We start from the raw sequence: 20,773 nt of genomic DNA on the forward strand, positions 1-20,773 counted from the left end.
TCCCAGGAGGGGTTTGGGGGGGTCCTGGGGGGGTTTTGGGGGAGTCCTGGGGGGGTTTGGGGGGTCCTGGGGGCGCCTGGGGGGGTCCTGGGGGGGCCTGAGGGGGCCTGGAGGGGTTTGGGGGGTCCCAGGGGGGGTTTGGGGGGTCCTGGGGGGGTTCTGGGGGGGTTTGGGGGGTCCTGGGGAGGTCCTGGGGGGGTCCTGGGGGGCCTGGGGGGTCCTGGAGGAATTTGGGGGGGTCCCAGGAGGGGTTTGGGGGTTCCCAGGAGGGGTTTGGGGGGTCCTGAGGGGTCCGGGGGGGGTCCTGGGGGGTCCTGGGGGGGTCTGGTGGGTCCTGGGGGGGTCCTGGGGGGTCCCAGGAGGGGTTTGGGGGGACACAGGAGGGGTTTGGGGGGTCCTGAGGGGTCCGGGGGGGGTCCTGGGGGGGCCTGGGGGGTTTGGGGGGTCCTGGGGGGGTCTGGTGGGTCCTGGGGGGGTCCTGGGGGGTCCCAGGAGGGGTTTGGGGGGACACAGGAGGGGTTTCAGAGGGTCCTGGGGGGGTCCTGGTGAGTCCTGGGGGGGTTTGGGGGATCCTGGAGGGGGTTTGGGGGGTCCTGGGGGGTCCTGGGGGGGTCCTGGAGAGGTTTGGGGGTCCTGGAGGGGTTTGGGGGGGACCTGGAGGGGTTTTGGGGGGACCTGGGGAGGTTTTGGGGAGGTTTTCGGGGTTCTGGGGGGTCCTGGGGGGATTTTGGGGAGTCCTGGAGGGTCCTGGAGGGGTTTTGGGGGGTCCTGGAGGGGTTTTGGGGGGTCCTGGGGGGGTTTTGGGGGGTCCTGGGGGTGTTCTGGTGGATCCTGAGGAGTTTTTTGGGGGTCTCACCCCCCCCCCTCCCCAAACAGCCCCGAGGAGGCGGCGCCGGCGAAGCCGAAATTGGGGAAGAAACGCCGGGAAAAGAGAAAACGCCGGAAGGAGGAAGAGGAAGAGGAAGAGGAGGGGGGGGAGGGAAAAGGGGAGACCCCCGAGACCCCCCCCAGGACCCCCCAAAGCCCCGGGGGTCCCCGCAGGAGGGCGGGGGGGCCCCCCCTGGGCGCGGCCGTCAGGCTGGGGGGTCGGGAGTTCAGCGGGAAGAGGTTGGAAGCCTTCGGCCTCAACCCCCGCAGGATCCGCTTCCGGCAGCTCCGGCGGCGGCTGAGGGGTGGGGAGGGGAAAAACACCGGGAAAAACACCGGGAACAGCGGGAATGCCGGGAAAAACACCGGGAATGACACCGGGAACAGCGGGAAAAACACCGGGAAAAACACCGGGAAAAACACCGGGAATGACACCGGGAACAGCGGGAAAAACACCGGGAATGACACCGGGAACAGCGGGAAAAACACCGGGAATGACACCGGGAACAGCGGGAAAAACACCGGGAAAAAGACCGGGAAAGACACCGGGAACAGCGGGAAAAACACCGGGAAAAACACCGGGAATGACACCGGGAACAGCGGGAAAAACACCGGGAACACCGGGAATGACACCGGGAACAGCGGGAAAAACACCGGGAAAAACACCGGGAATGACACCGGGAACAGCGGGAAAAACACCGGGAAAAACACCGGGAATGACACCGGGAACACCAGGAATACCGGGAAAAACACCGGGAAAAACACCGGGAAACACCCTGAGAACACCAGGAAGAACAACGGGAAAGACACCGGGAAAAACAATGGGGAAAACAATGGGAAAAACACCGGGAAAGACACCGGGAAAGACACCGGGAAAAACACCGGGAAAATCACCGGGAAAAGCCCCGGGAACACCGGGATAAATGCTGGGAGCACCGGGAACACCTGGAAAAACCCTGGGAATGCCGGGAAAAACCCCAGGAACACCGGGAAAGACCCCAGGAACAGCGGGAAAAACCATTGGAGCACCGGGAACAGCGGGAAAGACCCCAGGAACAGCGGGAAAAACCCTGGGAACACCGGGAAAGACCCCGAGAACAACAGGAAAAGCTCCTGGAACACCGGGAAAAACCCCGGGAACACCGGGAAAAACCATTGGAGCACCGGGAACAGCGGGAAAGACCCCGAGAACAACAGGAAAAGCTCCGGGAACAGCGGGAACAGCCCCGGGAACAGCGGGAAAAACCCCGGGAACAGCTGGAAAAACCCCGGGAACAGCTGGAACAACCCCGGGAACACCGAGCCAACAACAGCCGTCAACGGGAAGAAGCAGAAAGGCAGGAAAAGCTCCCCCAACCCCCAGAAAAACACCTGAAAACGCCGGAATTCCACGGGAAAACAGCGGGAGAACTCCAGAACCGGGGGAAAAACCCCGGAAAAACCCCCGGAATGTTCCAGAAAACCCCTGAAAAACCCCTGGAATGTTCCGGAAAAACCCCGGAATGTTCCAGAAAAACCCCGGAATGTTCCGGAAAAACCCAGAATGTTCCGGAAAAGCCCTGGAATGTTCTGGAAAAGCCCCTGGAATGTTCCGGAAAAGCCCCGGAATGTTCCGGAAAAGCCCCTGGAATGTTCCGGAAAACCCCCGGAATGTTCCGGAAAAACCCCCGGAAAAAACCCTGGAATGTTCTGGAAAAACCCTGGAATGTTCCAGAAAAGCCCCGGAATGTTCCAGAAAAGCCCCTGGAATGTTCCGGAAAACCCCCGGAATGTTCCGGAAAAACCCCCGGAAAAAACCCTGGAATGTTCTGGAAAAACCCTGGAATGTTCCAGAAAAGCCCCGGAATGTTCCAGAAAAGCCCCGGAATGTTCCGGAAAAGCCCCAGAATGTTCTGGAAAAGCCCCAGAAAAACCCTAAAAAGCCCCGGAATGTTCCGGAAAAGCCCCGGAATGTTCCAGAAAAGGCCCGGAATGTTCTGGAAAAGCCCGGGAATGTTCCAGAAAAGGCCCGGAATGTTCTGGAAAAGCCCCGGAATGTTCCGGAAAAGCCCCGGAATGTTCCGGAAAAACCCCGGAATGTTCGGAAAAGCCCCGGAATGTTCTGGAAAAGGCCCGGAATGTTCCAGAAAAGGCCCAGAATGTTCCGGAAAACCCCGGAATGTTCCGGAAAAGCCCCGGAATGTTCCAGAAAAGGCCCGGAATGTTCCGGAAAACCCCGGAATGTTCCGGAAAAGCCCCATAAAAACCCCGGAATGTTCTAGAAAAGCCCCGGAATGTTCCGGAAAAACCCCGGAATGTTCCGGAAAAGGCCCGGAATGTTCTGGAAAAGCCCCGGAATGTTCCAGAAAAGCCCCGGAATGTTCCGGAAAAACCCCAGAATGTTCCGGAAAAGCCCCGGAATGTTCCAGAAAACCCCTGGAATGTTCTGGAAAAACCCCGGAATGTTTCGGAAAACCCCGGAATGTTCCGGAAAAACCCTGAAAAACCCCTGGAATGTTCCGGAAAAACCCCGGAATGTTCCGGAAAAGCCCCGGAATGTTCTGGAAAAACCCCGGAATGTTCCGGAAAAGGCCCTGAATGTTCTGGAAAAGCCCCAGGAAAACCCCAGAATGTTCTGGAAAAGCCCCAGAATGTTCCAGAAAAGCCCCGGAATGTTCCAGAAAAGCCCCAGAATGTTCCAGAAAAGCCCCGGAATGTTCCAGAAAAGCCCCGGAATGTTCCGGAAAACCCCTGGAATGTTCCGGAAAAGCCCCGGAATGTTCCAGAAAAGGCCCGGAATGTTCCAGAAAAGGCCCGGAATGTTCCGCAAAAGCCCGGAATGTTCCAGAAAAGGCCCGGAATGTTCCGGAAAAGGCCCGGAACCCCCAAGGAAAAGCGCAGGGAAACGGAGCCGGATTCAAGTTTTTATTTTGGGGAGGGGTCCTGAGTAGAGCAATAAATAAAAAAACCCCTCCCCCACCCTGAGCAGCCTCTCCGTGAATTTCCCGGGAATTTTTTTTTTGGGGGGGGGGGTCCCGTAGTGTGGGGGAGGGGTGGGGGGGAGGGGTCCCCATGTCTGGGGTGGGGGAGGGGCAGTAGTGACCCAAAACGACCCCGATTTGAGGAGGGGGAGGTGCCCGCAGACCCCTCCCCACCCCCCCCGGGGGGTCCATCCAGTGGTGGTTTTTGGGGGGGGGGAGGGGTCAGAGGAAAACAAACTCGTCCGAGTTGGGTTTTTTGGGGAGGGGGGCTTCGGGGGGGGGGCCGGGGTGGGGAGGGGGCTCCAGGGTTTGGTCCTGAGCGAGACCCTCGGCCAGGGTGAAAATGGGATAACGCTCCGGAGCCCGGGAGGTCAGCACCTGCAATTAATTAATTGAGAGTTAATTATTAATTGGATCAGCAGCTGGGATTAATTAATTGGGTAGGGGTCAGCAGCTGGAATTAATTAATTGAGAATTAATCATTAATTGGGTCAGCAGCTGGAATTAATTAATTGAGAATTAATTGCTAATTGGGTCAGCAGCTGCGATTAATTAATTGAGAATTAATTATTAATTGGGTCAGCAGCTGCAATTAATTAATTGAGAATTAATTATTAATTGGGTCAGCAGCTGGAATTAATTGAGAATTAATTATTAATTGGGTCAGCAGCTGCGATTAATTAATTGAGAATTAATTATTAATTGGGTCAGCAGCTGCGATTAATTAATTGAGAATTAATTATTAATTGGGTCAGCACCTGGAATTAATAATTGGGGAGGGGTCAGCAGCTGGAATTAATTAATTGAGAATTAATTATTAATTGGGTCAGCAGCTGCAATTAATTAATTGAGAATTAATTATTAATTGGGTCAGCAGCTGCGATTAATTGAGAATTAATTATTAATTGGGTCAGCAGCTGCAATTATTAATTGGGGAGGGGTCAGCAGCTGGAATTAATAATTGGGGAGGGGTCAGCAGCTGGAATTAATAATTGGGGAGGGGTCAGCAGCTGGAATTATTAATTGGGGAGGGGTCAGCAGCTGGAATTAATTAATAATTAATTATTAATTGGGTCAGCAGCTGGAATTAATAATTGGGGAGGGGTCTGTAGGAAATTGGGGAGGGGTCAGCACCCGGAAATTGGGGAGGGGTCCCCATCCGATAATTGGGGAGGGGTCCCCAGCCGGAATTGGGGAGGGATCAGCAGGCAATAGGGGAGGGGTCAGCATCCGGAAATTGGGGAGGGGTCCCCATCCAGAAATTGGGGAGGGGTCCCCATGCGGGAATTGGGGAGGGGTCCCCAGCCGGGAATAGGGGAGGGGTCCCCCGCAGTAAATTGGGGAGGGGTCAGCAAGAAATGGGGAAGAGATCAGCACAGGGAAATTGGGGAGGGGTCCCCATCCGGAAATTGGGGAGGGGTCCCCATGCGGGAATTGGGGAGGGGTCCCCACCCGGGAATTTGGGTCAGCCGGAAATTGGGGAGGGGTCAGCACCCGATAATTGGGGAGGGGTCCCCAGCTGGAAATTGGGGAGGGGTCCCCAGCCGGAAATTGGGGAGGGGTCCCCATGCGGGAATTGGGGAGGGGTCAGCACCCGGGAATTGGGGAGGGGTCCCCATGCGGGAATTGGGGAGGGGTCCCCAGCCGGGAATAGGGGAGGGGTCCCCAGCAGTAAATTGGGGAGGGGACCCCAGCCGGAATTGGGGAGGGGTCTCCCCATCCGGGAATTGGGGAGGGGTCCCCAGCAGTAAATTGGGGAGGGGTCCCCATCCGGGAATTGGGGAGGGGTCCCCAGCAGTAAATTGGGGAGGGGTCAGCACCCGGAAATTGGGGAGGGGTCCCCAGCCGGAATTGGGGAGGGGTCCCCATGTGGGAATTGGGGAGGGGTCCCCAGCAGTAAATAGGGGAGGGGTCCCCAGCAGTAAATTGGGGAGGGGTCAGCACCCGGGAATTGGGGAGGGGTCCCCAGCAGTAAATTGGGGAGGGGTCCCCATGTGGGAATTGGGGAGGGGTCCCCAGCAGTAAATAGGGGAGGGGTCCCCAGCAGTAAATTGGGGAGGGGTCAGCACCCGGGAATTGGGGAGGGGTCCCCAGCAGTAAATAGGGGAGGGGTCCCCAGCAGTAAATTGGGGAGGGGTCCCCATGCGGGAAATGGGGAGGGGTCCCCAGCAGTAAATTGGGGAGGGGTCCCCATGCGGGAATAGGGGAGAGGTCCCCAGCAGTAAATTGGGGAGGGGACCCCAGCAGTAAATTGGGGAGGGGTCCCCAGCCGGGAATAGGGGAGGGGTCCCCATTCGGGAATTGGGGAGGGGTCCGCAGCCGGGAATTGGGCAGGGGTCCCCAGCAGTAAATTGGGGAGGGGTCCCCATGCGGGAATTGGGGAGGGGTCCCCAGCAGTAAATTGGGGAGGGGTCCCCAGCCGGAATTGGGGAGGGGTCCCCATGCGGGAATTGGGGAGGGGTCCCCAGCAGTAAATTGGGGAGGGGTCCCCAGCAGTAAATTGGGGAGGGGTCCCCAGCCGGAACTGGGGAGGGGTCCCCAGCAGTAAATTGGGCAGGGGTCAGCACCCGGGAATAGGGGAGGGGTCCCCAGCAGTAAATTGGGGAGGGGTCCCCAGCAGTAAATTGGGGAGCGGTCCCCAGCAGTAAATTGGGCAGGGGTCCCCAGCAGTAAATTGGGGAGGGGTCCCCAGCAGTAAATAGGGGAGGGGTCCCCATGCGGGAATTGGGGAGGGGTCCCCATGCGGGAATTGGGGAGGGGTCCCCATGCGGAAATTGGGGAGGGGTCCCCAGCCGGAATTGGGGAGGGGTCCCCATGCGGAAATTGGGGAGGGGTCCCCATCCGGGAATTGGGGAGGGGTCCCCAGCAGTAAATAGGGGAGGGGTCCCCAGCCGGGAATTGGGGAGGGGTCCCCATGCGGGAATTGGGGAGGGGTCCCCATGCGGGAATAGGGGAGGGGTCCGCAGCAGTAAATTGGGGAGGGGACCCCAGCAGTAAATTGGGGAGGGGTCCCCATGTGGGAATTGGGGAGGGGTCCCCATGTGGGAATTGGGGAGGGGTCCCCAGCAGTAAATAGGGGAGGGGGTCCCCAGCAGTGAATTGGGGAGGGGTCCCCATGCGGAAATTGGGGAGGGGTCCCCATCCGGGAATTGGGGAGGGGTCCCCAGCAGTAAATAGGGGAGGGGTCCCCAGCAGTAAATTGGGGAGGGGTCCCCAGCCGGAACTGGGGAGCGGTCCCCAGCAGTAAATTGGGCAGGGGTCAGCACCCGGGAATAGGGGAGGGGTCCCCAGCAGTAAATTGGGGAGGGGTCCCCAGCAGTAAATTGGGGAGCGGTCCCCAGCAGTAAATTGGGCAGGGGTCCCCAGCAGTAAATTGGGGAGGGGTCCCCAGCAGTAAATTGGGGAGGGGTCAGCACCCGGGAATTGGGGAGGGGTCCCCAGCAGTAAATTGGGGAGGGGTCCCCATGCGGGAATTGGGGAGGGGTCCCCATGCGGGAATAGGGGAGGGGTCCCCAATTGGGGAGGGGTCCCCATGCGGGAATAGGGGAGGGGTCCCCAATTGGGGAGGGGTCCCCAGCAGTGAATTGGGGAGGGGTCCCCAGCAGTGAATTGGGGAGGGGTCCCCAATTGGGGAGGGGTCCCCAGCCGGAATAGGGGAGGGGTCCCCAATTGGGGAGGGGTCTCCCCGCGCCCCTCACCCGGCCCAGCTCCCCCCAGAGCTGCTCCAGCTCGGCCGCGGCCGCGTAGAAGCCGAAGGTGCAGCTGGGGTCGATCTTCCCGAAGGGAATTTTCCGCGGGAAGCGGCAGTGGAAGGACTGCGGGAAACAACGGGAAATGTGGGGAGGGGTCCCCGTCCCTGGGGGGTCTCACACCACCCCCCTCCCCCACAGAGAGACCCCAGACCCATTTGGGTTTGGCTCACCTGGAGAGGGAAATTGGCGCGGGTTGTGTCCACGCAGGGCTGGCACAGGTGGGGGTCCAGGTAGAGCAGGGAGTCGCCTTGGGGGGGTGGGGAGGGGTTGGGGACCCCCGGGGACCCCCGGAGACCCCCAGAGACCCCCCCCGGAGACCCCCAGAGACCCCCGGGAACCCCCAGAGACACCCAGAGACCCCCGGGAACCCCCAGAGACTCCCGGAGACCCCCCCCGGAGACCCCCGGAGACCCCCAGAGACCTCTAAAGACTCCCGGAGACCCCCCCCGGAGACCCCCGGGAACCCCCAGAGACCCCCAAAGACTCCCAGAGACCCCCCCCGGAGACCCCCAGAGACCCCCAGGAACCCCCAGAGACTCCCAGAGACCCCCCCCGGAGACCCCCGGAGACCCCCAGAGACCTCTAAAGACTCCCAGAGACCCCCCCCGGAGACCCCCAGAGACCCCCGGAGACCCCCGGAGACCCCCGGAGACCCCCAGAGACTCCCGGAGACCCCCAGAGACCCCCCCCCGGAGACCTCCGGGAACTCCCCGAGACCCCCAAAGACCCCCCCCACAGACCCCCCAGAGACCCCCGGAGACCCCCAGAGACCCCCGGGAACACCTGAAAACCCCCAAAGACTCCCGAGACCCTCGGAGACCCCCAGAGACCCCCGGAAACCCCCCAGAGACCCCTCTGGAAACCCCCAGAGACCCCCCCGGGACCCCCCCGAGACCCCTTGGGACCCCCCCAAGACCCCCCGGGACCCCCCGGGACCCCACGGGACCCCCCTGAGCCCCCCGGGACCCCCCGAGACCCCCCCGAGACCCCCCCAGGGACCCCCCGAGACACCCCCGGGACCCCCCGAGACCCCCCCAGGGACCCCCCGGGACCCCCCCGGGACCCCCCGAGACTCCCCCGAGACCCCCGGGGACCCCCCGAGACTCCCCCAGGGACCCCCCGGGACTCCCCGAGACACCCCCGGGACCCCCCGAGACTCCCCCGAGACCCCCGGGACCTCCCGAGACCCCCCCCGGGACCCCCCGGGACCCCCCGGGACCCCCCCGAGACCCCCCGGACCCCCGAGACCCCCCCGGGACCCCCCGGGACCTCCCGAGACCCCCCCCGGGACCCCCCGGGACCCCCCGGGACCCCCCCGGGACCCCCCGGGACCCCCCGAGACCCCCCGGGACCCCCGGGAACCCCCAGAGACCCCCCCGGGACCCCCCCAGGGACCCCCCGGGACCCCCCGAGACACCCCCGGGACCCCCCGAGACCCCCCCGGGACCCCCCCAGGGACCCCCCGAGACCCCCCGGGACCCCCGGGCCCCCGAGACCCCCGGGCCCCCGGGTACCTTGGAAGCCGAGGAAATAAAGCGAGTGCCGGGGCTTCCCCCCGATGATGCCGAGGCAGGAGCGGAGCTGCAGCAGCTCCTGCAGGGGAACCGGGATTGGTACCGGGACCGGCATCGGTACCGGCACCGGGACCGGGACCGGGATCGGGATCGGGATCGGTACCGGGACCGGCATCGGTACCGGCACCGGGACCAGCATCGGTACCGGGACCGGGATCGGCACCGGGACCGGGATCGGTACCGGCACCGGGACCAGCATCGGCACCGGGACCAGCATCGGCACCGGCACCGGGATCGGCACCGGGATCGGAACTGGGATCGGGACCGGGACCGGGATTGGTACCGGGACCGGCATCGGGATCGGTACCGGCATCGGGATCGGTACCGGGACCGGGATCGGTACCGGCACCGGGATCGGGATCGGCACCGGGATCGGGATTGGCACCGGGATTGGGACGGGGACCGGCACCAGGACTGGGATCGGTACCGGCACCGGGATCGGGATCGGGACCAGGACCGGGATCAGCACTGGGACCAGGATCAGCACCGGGACCGGCTCCGGGATCGGGACAGGGACCGGCACCAGGACCGGCATCGGTACCGGCACCGGGATCGGGACGGGGACCGGCACCAGGACCAGGATCGGGATCGGAACCGGGATCGGCACCGGCACCAGGACCGGGATTGGCACCGGGATCAGGATCGGGACCGGGATCGGTACTGGCACCGGGATCGGTACCGGGATCGGGACGGGGACCGGCACCAGGACCGGGATCGGCACCAGGACCGGGATCGGGATCGGGACCGGTATCGGTACCGGCAACAGGACCGGGATCGGGACCGGGATCAGGATCGGGACCGGGATCGGTACCAGGACCGGGATCAGCACTGGGACCAGGATCAGCACCGGGACCGGCACCGGGACCGGGATCGGGACCGGGATCTGCACCGGGATCGGCACCGGGACCGGCACCGGGACCGGGATCGGGACCGGGATTGGTACCGGGATCGGTACCGGGACTGGGATCAGCACTGGGACCGGGATCGGCACCGGGATCGGGATCAGGACAGGATCGGTACTGGGACCGGGATCAGCACCGGGACCAGCACCAGCACCGGGATCGGCACCAGGACCGGCTCCGGGACCGGGATCGGCACTGGGACCGGGATCGGCACCAGGACCGGCTCCGGGAACGCCCCCGGTAGCCCCCAGACCCACCTTGACACACTCCACGTACACCGGGTTCAGGCTCTCGCCCCCCAACCGCGCCGGTACCAGCAGGACGAGCCCGCGGTGCTGCTCCGGTTCCGGTTCCGGTTCCGGTGCTCCCGGTGTTCCGTGTCCCGCTGTTCCCGGTGTTCCCGGTGTTCCGTGTCCCGCTGTTCCCGGTGTTTTCGGTGTTCCCGGTGTTCCGTGTCCCGCTATTCCCGGTGTTCCCGGTGTTCCCGGTGTTTCCGGTGTTCTTGATGTTCCTGGTGTTCCGTGTCCCGGTGTTATTCCCGGTTTTTCCGGTATTCCCGGTTTTCCATGTCCCGGTGTTCCCGGTGTTCCATGTCCCGGTATTCCCGGTTTTTCCGGTGTTATTCCCGGTGTTCCGTGTCCCGGTGTTCTGTATCCCGGTTTTTCCGGTATTCCCGGTGTCATTCCCGGTGTCATTCCCGGTGTCATTCCCGCTGTTCCCGGTGTTCCCGGTGTTATTCCCGGTGTCATTCCCGGTATTCCCGGTGTCATTCCCGGTGTTCCCGGTGTCATTCCCGGTGTCATTCCCGGTGTTCCCGGTGTTCCCGGTGCCATTCCCGCTGTCCCCCCCTCAGGCTCGCCCCTCACCAGCCTGGCCACGTCCCCTTTGTAAACTGCAAAACAAAACAGGGGAGGGGTCTCCTCATTCCCGCCCCCTCCCCCAGACCCCCCCAGACCCCCCCAGACCCCCCCAGACCCCCCCGGACCCCCCAGACCCCCATTTGGGGAGGGGTCTCCTCATTCCCGCCCCCTCCCCCAGACCCCCCCAGACCCCCCCAGACCCCCCCAGACCCCCATTTGGGGAGGGGTCTCCTCATTCCCGCCCCCTCCCCCAACCCCCAGACCCCCCCAGACTCCCCAGACCCCCATTTGGGGAGGGGTCTCCTCATTCCCGCCCCCTCCCCCAACCCCCAGACCCCCCCAGACCCCCCCAGACCCCCATTTGGGGAGGGGTCTCCTCATTCCCGCCCCCTCCCCCAACCCCCAGACCCCCCCAGACCCCCATTTGGGGAGGGGTCTCCTCATTCCCGCCCCCTCCCCCAACCCCCAGACCCCCCCAGACCCCCCCAGACCCCCATTTGGGGAGGGGTCTCCTCATTCCCGCCCCCTCCCCCAACCCCCAGACCCCCATTTGGGGAGGGGTCTCCCGTTACCGGTGCAATCCTGGGCCACGTAGACGGCGAGCCCGGGGGTCTCGGCGCAGGATTCCACAGCCCCCCTGCACGGGACGGGAGCGCTGGGTCCGGGGGGGGGTCCCGGTGTCTCCCCCCAGCCCCTCGGGGGTCCCCGAGCCCCTCCCGGTCCCGCTCACCGGAGGAGGTGGGCGGCGATGGCGGGGCCGAACCAGTCCCCGGCGCTTTTGCCGAACTCCCGGCCCAGCTCCACCAGCCGGTGGATCCCGAAGGGGGCGCGGGGGTGGTCGCAGAACCACGAGACGATGGCTCGGTGCCGCTGCTCCGCCTCCCGGGGGGCGCGGGGGGCGTCCGGGAGGGGTCGTGACCGTCCCGAGGGGTCCCGGAGCTTCCCCGAGGGGTCCCGGGACTGTCCCGGGGGGTCCCGTGCCCATCCCGAGGGGTCCCGGGGCTGTCCCGGAGGGTCCCGGAGCTTCCCCGAGGGGTCCCGGGGCTCTCCCGAGGGGTCCCGGAGATTCCCCGGGGGGTCCCGGAGCTTCCCCGAGGGGTCCCGGGGCTGTCCCGGGGGGTCCCGGAGCTTCCCCGAGGGGTCCCGGGGCTGTCCCGGGGGGTCCCGTGCCCATCCCGGAGGGTCCCGGAGCTCTCCCAAGGGGTCCCGGAGTTTCCCCGAGGGGTCCCGGGGCTGTCCCGAGGGGTCCCGGAGCTTCCCTGGGGGGTCCCGTGCCCATCCCGGGGAGTCCCGGAGCTTTCCCGGGGGGTCCCGTGCCCATCCCGAGGGGTCCCGGAGCTGTCCCGAGGGGTCCCGTGCCCATCCCGGGGGGTCCCGGAGCTCTCCCAAGGGGTCCCGGGGCTGTCCCGGAGGGTCCCGGAGCTGTCCCGGAGGGTCCCGGGGCTCTCCCGAGGGGTCCCGGGGCTTTCCCAGGGGGTCCCGGAGCTGTCCCGGGGGGTCCCGGAGCTCTCCCAAGGGGTCCCGGGGCTGTCCCGGGGGGTCCCGTGCCCATCCCGAGGGGTCCCGGAGCTCTCCCAAGGGGTCCCGGGGCTGTTCTGAGGGGCCCCGGAGCTTCCCCGGTGGATCCCGTGCCCGTCCCGAGGGGTCCCCTGCGCCTCCCGAGGGGTCCTGGAGCTTCCCCGAGGGGTCCCGGAGCTTTCCCAGGGGGTCCCGGAGCTTCCCCGGGGGGTCCCGGAGCTTTCCCAGGGGGTCCCGGAGCTTCCCCGGGGGGTCCCGTTCCCCCCCGGGGGACTCCGTGTCCATCCTGGGGGGTCCCTGTCCATTCTGGGGGGGTCGCGTCCACCCTGGGGGCTCCTGGATCCATCCTGGGGGGTCCCGGCTACATCCCAGGGGGTCCCTGGGCCCATCCCGGGGGTCCCTGGGCCCATCCCGGGGGTCTCTCAGCCCATCTCGGGGGTCCCTCGGTCCATCCCGGGCGTCCCTGGGCCCATCCCGGGGGTCTCTCGGCCCATCCCGGGGGTCCCTGGGCCCATCCCGGGGGTCTCTCAGCCCATCCCGGGGGTCTCTCAGCCCATCCCGGGGGTCTCTCGGTCCATCCCGGGGGTCCCTGGGCCCATCCCGGGGGTCCCGTGTCCGTCCCGGGGGGTCGCGGCTCCCTCGGGCCCTCCCGGTTTTCGGTTCCAGCAGCGCCTCCGGCCACACCCAGTCTGGAAAAGAGGGGAGGGGGCGAGCTCCAGCAGCGACCCCGGGTTTGGGGGTCTCTCCCCAGGCTCGGGGGTCTCTCCCCGGCTCGGGGGTCTCCCCAGGCTCGGGGGTCTCTCCCCAGATTTGGGGGTCTCCCCGGGGCTCAGGGGTCTCTCCCCAGGCTCGGGGGTCTCTCCCCAGCTCGGGGGTCTCCCCAGCTCGGGGGTCTCCCCAGCTCGGGGGTCTCTCCCCAGCTCGGGGGTCTCTCCCAGATTCAGGGGTCTCTCCCCAGCTCGGGGGTCTCTCCCCGGGCTCGGGGGTCTCTCCCCAGCTCGGGGGTCTCTCCCCGGCTCAGGGGTCTCCCCCAGCTCGGGGGTCTCCCCAGCTCGGGGGTCTCTCCCCAGCTCGGGGGTCTCCCCGGGCTCGGGGGTGTCCCCAGCTCGGGGGTCTCTCCCCAGCTCGGGGGTCTCTCCCAGATTCAGGGGTCTCTCCCCAGGCTCAGGGGTCTCTCCCCAGCTCGGGGGTCTCCCCGGGCTCAGGGGTCTCTCCCAGGCTCAGGGGTCTCTCCCAGGCTCGGGGGTCTCTCCCCGGGCTCAGGGGTCTCCCCCGGCTCGGGGGTCTCTCCCCAGCTCGGTGGTCTCTCCCCAGCTCGGGGGTCTGTCCCCAGCTCGGGGGTCTCTCCCCAGATTCAGGGGTCTCTCCCCAGCTCGGGGGTCTCCCCCGGCTCGGGGGTCTCTCCCCAGCTCGGTGGTCTCTCCCCGGCTCGGGGGTCTCTCCCCAGCTCGGGGGTCTCCCCGGCTCGGGGGTCTCTCCCCAGATTTGGGGGTCTCTCCGGGGCTCGGGGGTCTCCCCAGCTCGGGGGTCTCTCCCCAGGCTCAGGGGTCTCTCCCCAGCTCGGGGGTCTCCCCAGCTCGGGGGTCTCTCCCCAGCTCGGGGGTCTCCCCAGCTCGGGGGTCTCTCCCCAGGCTCGGGGGTCTCCCCAGCTCAGGGGTCTCTCCCCAGCTCGGGGGTCTCCCCAGCTCAGGGGTCTCTCCCCAGCTCGGGGGTCTCTCCCCAGCTCGGGGGTCTCCCCAGCTCAGGGGTCTCCCCAGCTCGGGGGTCTCTCCCCAGCTCGGGGGTCTCTCCCAGATTCAGGGGTCTCTCCCCAGGCTCGGGGGTCTCTCCCCAGATTCAGGGGTCTCTCCCCAGGCTCGGGGGTGTCCCCAGCTCGGGGGTCTCTCCCCAGCTCGGGGGTCTCTCCCCAGCTCGGGGGTCTCCCCAGGCTCGGGGGTCTCCCCAGGCTCGGGGGTGTCCCCAGCTCGGGGGTCTCCCCAGGCTCAGGGGTCTCTCCCCAGCTCGGGGGTCTCTCCCCAGCTCGGGGGTGTCCCCAGCTCGGGGGTCTCCCCGGGGCTCGGGGGTCTCTCCCCAGATTCAGGGGTCTCCCCAACTCGGGGGTCTCTCCCAGGCTCGGGGGTCTCTCCCCAGCTCGGGGGTCTCTCCCCAGATTTGGGGGTCTCTCCGGGGCTCGGGGGTCTCTCCGGGGCTCGGGGGTCTCTCCCCAGCTCGGGGGTCTCTCCCCAGGCTCAGGGGTCTCTCCCCAGCTCGGGGGTCTCCCCAGCTCAGGGGTCTCTCCCCAGCTCGGGGGTCTCCCCAGCTCAGGGGTCTCTCCCCAGCTCGGTGGTCTCTCCCCAGCTCGGGGGTCTCTCCCCAGGCTCGGGGGGGTCTCCCCAGCTCGGGGGTCTCCCCAGCTCGGGGGTCTCTCCCCAGCTCGGGGGTCTCTCCCCAGGCTCAGGGGTCTCTCCCCAGGCTCAGGGGTCTCTCCCCAGCTCGGGGGTCTCCCCGGGCTCAGGGGTCTCTCCCAGGCTCAGGGGTCTCTCCCAGGCTCGGGGGTCTCTCCCCGGGCTCAGGGGTCTCCCCCGGCTCGGGGGTCTCTCCCCAGCTCGGTGGTCTCTCCCCAGCTCGGGGGTCTGTCCCCAGCTCGGGGGTCTCTCCCCAGATTCAGGGGTCTCTCCCCAGCTCGGGGGTCTCCCCCGGCTCGGGGGTCTCTCCCCAGCTCGGGGGTCTCTCCCCAGCTCGGGGGTCTCTCCCCAGCTCGGGGGTCTCCCCGGCTCGGGGGTCTCTCCCCAGCTCGGGGGTCTCTCCCCAGATTTGGGGGTCTCTCCGGGGCTCGGGGGTCTCCCCAGCTCGGGGGTCTCTCCCCAGGCTCAGGGGTCTCTCCCCAGCTCGGGGATCTCTCCCCAGCTCGGGGATCTCTCCCCAGATTCAGGGGTCTCTCCCCAGCTCGGGGGTCTCCCCGGGCTCGGGGGTGTCCCCGGCTCGGGGGTCTCTCCCCAGCTCGGTGGTCTCTCCCCAGCTCGGGGGTCTCTCCCCAGCTCGGGGGTCTCCCCAGCTCAGGGGTCTCTCCCCAGGCTCGGGGGTCTCTCCCCAGCTCAGGGGTCTCTCCCCAGCTCGGGGGTGTCCCCAGCTCGGGGGTCTCCCCAGGCTCAGGGGTCTCTCCCCAGCTCAGGGGTCTCTCCCCAGATTTGGGGGTCTCTCCCCAGCTCGGGGGTCTCTCCCCAGGCTCGGGGGTCTCCCCAGGCTCGGGGGTCTCCCCGGGCTCGGGGGTCTCTCCCCAGCTCGGGGGTCTCTCCCCAGCTCGGGGGTCTCCCCAGGCTCGGGGGTCTCTCCCCAGCTCGGGGGTCTCCCCAGCTCAGGGGTCTCTCCCCAGCTCGGGGGTCTCTCCCCAGCTCGGGGGTCTCTCCCCAGGCTCGGTGGTCTCTCCCCAGCTCGGGGGTCTCTCCCCAGCTCGGGGGTCTCTCCCCAGCTCGGGGGTCTCCCCAGGCTCGGGGGTGTCCCCAGCTCGGGGGTCTCTCCTCAGATTCAGGGGTCTCTCCCCAGCTCGGGGGTCTCCCCAGCTCGGTGGTCTCTCCCCAGCTCGGTGGTCTCTCCCCAGGCTCAGGGGTCTCTCCCCAGCTCGGGGGTCTCTCCCCAGCTCGGGGGTCTCTCCCCAGGCTCGGGGGTCTCCCCAGCTCGGGGGTCTCTCCCCAGCTCGGGGGTCTCTCCCCAGCTCAGGGGTCTCTCCCCAGGCTCGGGGGTCTCCCCAGCTCGGGGGTCTCCCCAGCACAGGGGTCTCTCCCCAGCTCGGGGGTCTCTCCCCAGCTCGGGGGTCTCCCCAGCTCGGGGGTCTCTCCCCAGCTCGAGGGTCTCCCCAGCTCGGGGGTCTCCCCAGGCTCAGGGGTCTCTCCCCAGCTCGGGGGTCTCTCCCCAGCTCAGGGGTCTCTCCCCAGCTCGGGGGTCTCCCCAGCACAGGGGTCTCTCCCCAGCTCGGGGGTCTCCCCAGCTCGGGGGTCTCTCCCCAGCTCGGGGGTCTCTCCCCAGCTCGGGGGTCTCCCCAGCTCGGGGGTCTCTCCCCAGATTCAGGGGTCTCTCCCCAGCTCGGGGGTCTCTCCCCAGCTCGGGGGTCTCCCCAGATTCAGGGGTCTCTCCCCAGGCTCGGGGGTCTCCCCAGCTCGGGGGTCTCCCCGGCTCGGGGGTCTCCCCAGCTCGGGGGTCTCTCCCCAGCTCGGGGGTCTCCCCAGCTCGGGGGTCTCTCCCCAGGCTCAGGGGTCTCTCCCCAGCTCAGGGGTCTCTCCCCCGGCTCGGGGGTCTCTCCCCAGCTCGGGGGTCTCTCCCCAGATTTGGGGGTCTCTCCGGGGCTCGGGGGTCTCTCCGGGGCTCGGGGGTCTCCCCAGCTCGGGGGTCTCCCCAGCTCGGGGGTCTCTCCCCAGCTCGGGGGTCTCTTACCGCGGCCCAGCAGGTGCAGCAGCAGCCCCTGGCCCAGCAGCATCTGTGCGCTGCGCAGGGTGCAGCCCCAGCCGCAGTCCGAGGTGCGGCCGGAGCCGGGCAGCGCCGGGAACCCGCAGCGGTAGGTGAGCCACAACCGGGAGCCGAAATCCCGCCGGAACCGGGCCAGCTCCTCTGCGGGGGGAGAAACGGGGGGGAGACCCTCAGACCCCTCCCCAAATCCCCGCCGGAACCGCCACAGCTCCTCTGCACGGGGGGAGAAACGGGGGGGAGACCCCCGAGAACAGCCTGAGACCCCTCCCCAAATCCCCGCCGGAACCGGGCCAGCTCCTCTGCGGGGGGAGAAACGGGGGGGAGACCCTCAGACCCCTCCCCAAATCCCGCCGGAACCGCCCCAGCTCCTCTGCGGGGGGGGAGAAACGGGGGGGAGACCCTCAGACCCCTCCCCAAATCCCCGCCGGAACCGGGACAGCTCCTCTGCGGGGGGAAACGGGGGGGAGACCCCCGAGAACAGCCTGAGACCCCTCCCCAAATCCCCGCCGGAACCGGGCCAGCTCCTCTGCGGGGGGAGAAACGGGGGGGAGACCCTCAGACCCCTCCCCAAATCCCCGCCGGAACCGGGCCAGCTCCTCTGCACGGGGAAACGGGGGTGGGAGACCCTCAGACCCCTCCCCAAATCCCCGCCGGAACCGGGCCAGCTCCTCTGCACGGGGAAACGGGGGTGGGAGACCCTCAGACCCCTCCCCAAATCCCCGCCGGAACCGGGCCAGCTCCTCTGCGGGGGGAGAAACGGGGGGGAGACCCCCGAGAACAGCCTGAGACCCCTCCCCAAATCCCCGCCGGAACCGGGCCAGCTCCTCTGCACGGGGGAGAAACGGGGGTGAGACCCTCAGACCCCTCCCCAAATCCCACCGGAACCGGGCCAGCTCCTCTGCACGGGGGGAGAAACGGGGGTGAGACCCTCAGACCCCTCCCCAAATCCCGCCGGAACCGCCACAGCTCCTCTGCACGGGGGGAGAAACGGGGGGGAGACCCTCAGACCCCTCCCCAAATCCCCGCCGGAACCGGGCCAGCTCCTCTGCGGGGGGAAACGGGGTGAGAGACCCTCAGACCCCTCCCCAAATCCCCGCCGGAACCGGGCCAGCTCCTCTGCACGGGGGGAAACGGGTGGGAGACCCTCAGACCCCTCCCCAAATCCCGCCGGAACCGCCCCAGCTCCTCTGCAGGGGGGAAAGGGGTGGGAGCCCCCCCAGGGTTAAGAAATGGGGGTGGGAGCCCCCCGAGCCCCCCGGGGGTCCCGCTCACCCCGGTTCCCCGGTGTGTAGACCCTCCCCAGCAGGTACAGGGGGTCCCGCGGGTGGAAGTGGGGCCGCGGCCGCAGCGTCCAGCCTGGGGCGGAGAGAGGGGGGGTCAGAGGGGACCCCCGGCACCCCCAAATCCCGGTTCCCCAAATCCCGGCACCCCCAAATCCCGGCACCCCCAAATCCCGGGACCCCAAAATCCCGGCACCCCAAATCCCGGGACCCCCAAATCCCGGCACCCCCAAATCCCGGCGCCCCAAATCCCGGCACCCCCAAATCCCGGGAACCCCAAATCCCGGCACCCCCAAATCCCGGTTCCCCAAATCCCGGCACCCCCAAATCCCGGCTCCCCAAATCCCGGCACCCCAAATCCCGGCACCCCCAAATCCCGGGACCCCAAATCCCGGCACCCCCAAATCCCGGCACCCCCAAATCCCGGCACCCCAAATCCCGGCACCCCCAAATCCCGGCACCCCCAAATCCCGGCACCCCAAACCCCGGCACCCCAAATCCCGGTTCCCCAAATCCCGGCTCCCCAAATCCCAGCACCCCAAATCCCGGCACCCCAAATCCCGGCACCCCCAATCCCGGCACCCCCAAATCCCGGGAACCCCCAAATCCCAGAACCCCCAATCCCGGCACCCCCAAATCCCGGCACCCCCAATCCCGACACCCCCAAATTCCGGCACCCCCAAATCCCGGCACCCCCAAATCCCGGGACCCCAAATCCCGGCACCCCCAAATCCCGGCCCCTCAAATCCCGGGAACCCCAAATCCCGGCACCCCAAATCCCGGGACCCCCAAATCCCGGCACCCCCAAATCCCGGCACCCCCAAATCCCGGGACCCCCAAATCCCGGGACCCCCAAATTCCCGGGGAGCTCCTCCGAGGGCAGCCCCCGACATCCCCGGGATCCCGGCCCATTGTCCCTTTCCCGGTGTCCCCATGTCCCCATGTCCCGGTGTCCCCATGTCCCGGTGTCCCGGTGTCCCGGTGTCCCCATGTCCCGGTGTCCCATGTCCCGGTGTCCCGGTGTCCCCATGTCCCGGTGTCCCGGTGTCCCCGTGTCCCATGTCCCGGTGTCCCGGTGTCCCGGTGTCCCGGTGTCCCCATGTCCCCATGTCCCCATGTCCCGGTGTCCCCATGTCCCGGTGTCCCGGTGTCCCGGTGTCCCCATGTCCCGGTGTCCCCATGTCCCCGTGTCCCGGTGTCCCCATGTCCCGGTGTCCCGGTGTCCCGGTGTCCCGGTGTCCCGCTGTCCCCATGTCCCGGTGTCCCGGTGTCCCCATGTCCCGGTGTCCCCATGTCCCGGTGTCCCGGTGTCCCCATGTCCCGGTGTCCCGGTGTCCCCATGTCCCGGTGTCCCCGTGTCCCATGTCCCGGTGTCCCCATGTCCCGGTGTCCCCATGTCCCCATGTCCCGGTGTCCCGGTGTCCCCATGTCCCGGTGTCCCCATGTCCCCATGTCCCGGTGTCCCATGTCCCGGTGTCCCGGTGTCCCGGTGTCCCGGTGTCCCGGTGTCCCGGTGTCCCCATGTCCCCGTGTCCCGGTGTCCCCATGTCCCGGTGTCCCGGTGTCCCCATGTCCTGTCCCCATGTCCCGGTGTCCCGGTGTCCCCGTGTCCCGCTGTCCCCATGTCCCGGTGTCCCGGTGTCCCGGTGTCCCCATGTCCCCATGTCCCGGTGTCCCGGTGTCCCCATGTCCCGGTGTCCCCATGTCCCGGTGTCCCCATGTCCCGGTGTCCCGGTGTCCCGGTGTCCCCATGTCCCCATGTCCCGGTGTCCCGGTGTCCCCATGTCCCGCTGTCCCCATGTCCCGGTGTCCCGGTGTCCCCATGTCCCGCTGTCCCCATGTCCCGGTGTCCCGGTGTCCCGGTGTCCCCATGTCCCCATGTCCCGGTGTCCCGGTGTCCCCATGTCCCCATGTCCCGGTGTCCCGGTGTCCCGGTGTCCCCATGTCCCCATGTCCCGGTGTCCCGGTGTCCCCATGTCCCCATGTCCCGGTGTCCCGGTGTCCCCATGTCCCGCTGTCCCCATGTCCCGGTGTCCCGGTGTCCCCATGTCCCGCTGTCCCCATGTCCCGGTGTCCCGGTGTCCCGGTGTCCCGGTGTCCCCACCGTATTTGACGCTGTTCCAGGCCGCGAGGACGCGCCCCCTCACGCGCTGCCCGCCGCGCTCGCTCCCGGGGGGGGTTCCCGGTCCCGGTCCCGGTGCCGGGGGGGGTCCCGGTCCCGGTCCCTCCCCCCCCCGGCTCATGGCGGCGGCGCGCGGGGGGGGGCGGGGCCCCGCAGGGGGCGTGGCCACAGCGAGCTCCCGGCACCGGCGCGGAAAGGGGCGTGGCCAACCAGAGGGGCGTGGTTACGTAAATCAACTCCAGAGGGCGTGGCCTCCGCGCGGGGGGCGTGGCCTGCCGCGAGGTCGGGGAGCCCCGGGGACATTTGGGGGTGGCCCCGGTGACACCGACAGGTCCCGGGGGCGTTTTGGGGGTCACGGAAACCCCCCCAGAGTGATTTGGGGTGTGTGGGGGGGGTCCTCAAGGACCTCAAGGGTCACGGGGACACCCCCGGGGGACTCTTATTGCGGCGAGGGGCGTGTCCGTGACGTCACAGGGCGTGTCCCGGGCTCTTATCGCG

The 20,773-nt window shown here is 67.4% G+C and overlaps 2 protein-coding genes and 1 pseudogene across 4 annotated transcripts in view; 2 read left to right on the plus strand and 1 right to left on the minus strand.

The window, feature by feature from the left end:
- Positions 1-1,356, plus strand: part of KRI1 (KRI1 homolog) — a 28,069-nt gene extending 26,713 nt beyond the window's left edge. Inside the window, 2 exon segments of the mRNA XM_086871406.1 lie at positions 877-1,000; positions 1,003-1,356. Of these exon segments, the coding sequence (XP_086727532.1) occupies positions 877-1,000; positions 1,003-1,242 (364 nt within the window). The 3' untranslated portion in view covers positions 1,243-1,356.
- A 27-nt stretch (positions 1,357-1,383) lies between these two features.
- Positions 1,384-2,336, plus strand: LOC111943481 (uncharacterized; annotated as a pseudogene).
- Positions 2,337-3,757: 1,421 nt separating this feature from the next.
- ATG4D (autophagy related 4D cysteine peptidase) lies at positions 3,758-20,399 on the minus strand. 3 transcript variants are annotated; one of them, XM_086871341.1, is made up of 10 exons: positions 20,258-20,399; positions 18,146-18,229; positions 16,841-17,014; positions 11,646-13,122; positions 11,488-11,552; positions 10,313-10,947; positions 9,094-9,172; positions 7,750-7,826; positions 7,526-7,642; positions 3,758-4,205 (listed from the first exon to the last, which is right to left on the minus strand). In XM_086871341.1, exons 1-10 carry the CDS (start codon positions 20,394-20,396, stop codon positions 4,050-4,052), a joined length of 3,003 nt encoding a protein of 1,000 aa, XP_086727467.1. In that variant the 5' UTR covers positions 20,397-20,399; the 3' UTR covers positions 3,758-4,049. The 3 variants fall into 3 exon arrangements, with proteins under 3 accessions (XP_086727467.1, XP_086727469.1, XP_086727468.1); XM_086871343.1 differs by lacking the exon at positions 16,841-17,014; XM_086871342.1 differs by lacking the exon at positions 7,526-7,642.
- Between the last annotated feature and the right edge of the window lie 374 nt (positions 20,400-20,773).

This window comes from Cyanistes caeruleus, chromosome 35 (assembly GCF_971803275.1).
Source record: "Cyanistes caeruleus chromosome 35, bCyaCae1.hap1.1, whole genome shotgun sequence".
In the NCBI taxonomy this organism is placed as follows: domain Eukaryota; kingdom Metazoa; phylum Chordata; class Aves; order Passeriformes; family Paridae; genus Cyanistes; species Cyanistes caeruleus.

Coding starts and splice junctions, on each gene's coding strand:
- ATG4D (XM_086871341.1), bottom strand. CDS start 20,396: ATGAGCCGGGGGGGGGAGGGACCGGGACCGGGACCCCCCCCGGCACCG. Junction 13,123..16,840: donor GCTGCACCTGCTGGGCCGCG/GTAAGAGACCCC, acceptor CCTCTTTTCCAG/ACTGGGTGTGGCCGGAGGCG. Junction 7,827..9,093: donor TTATTTCCTCGGCTTCCAAG/GTACCCGGGGGC, acceptor CACCCCCCCAAG/GCGACTCCCTGCTCTACCTG.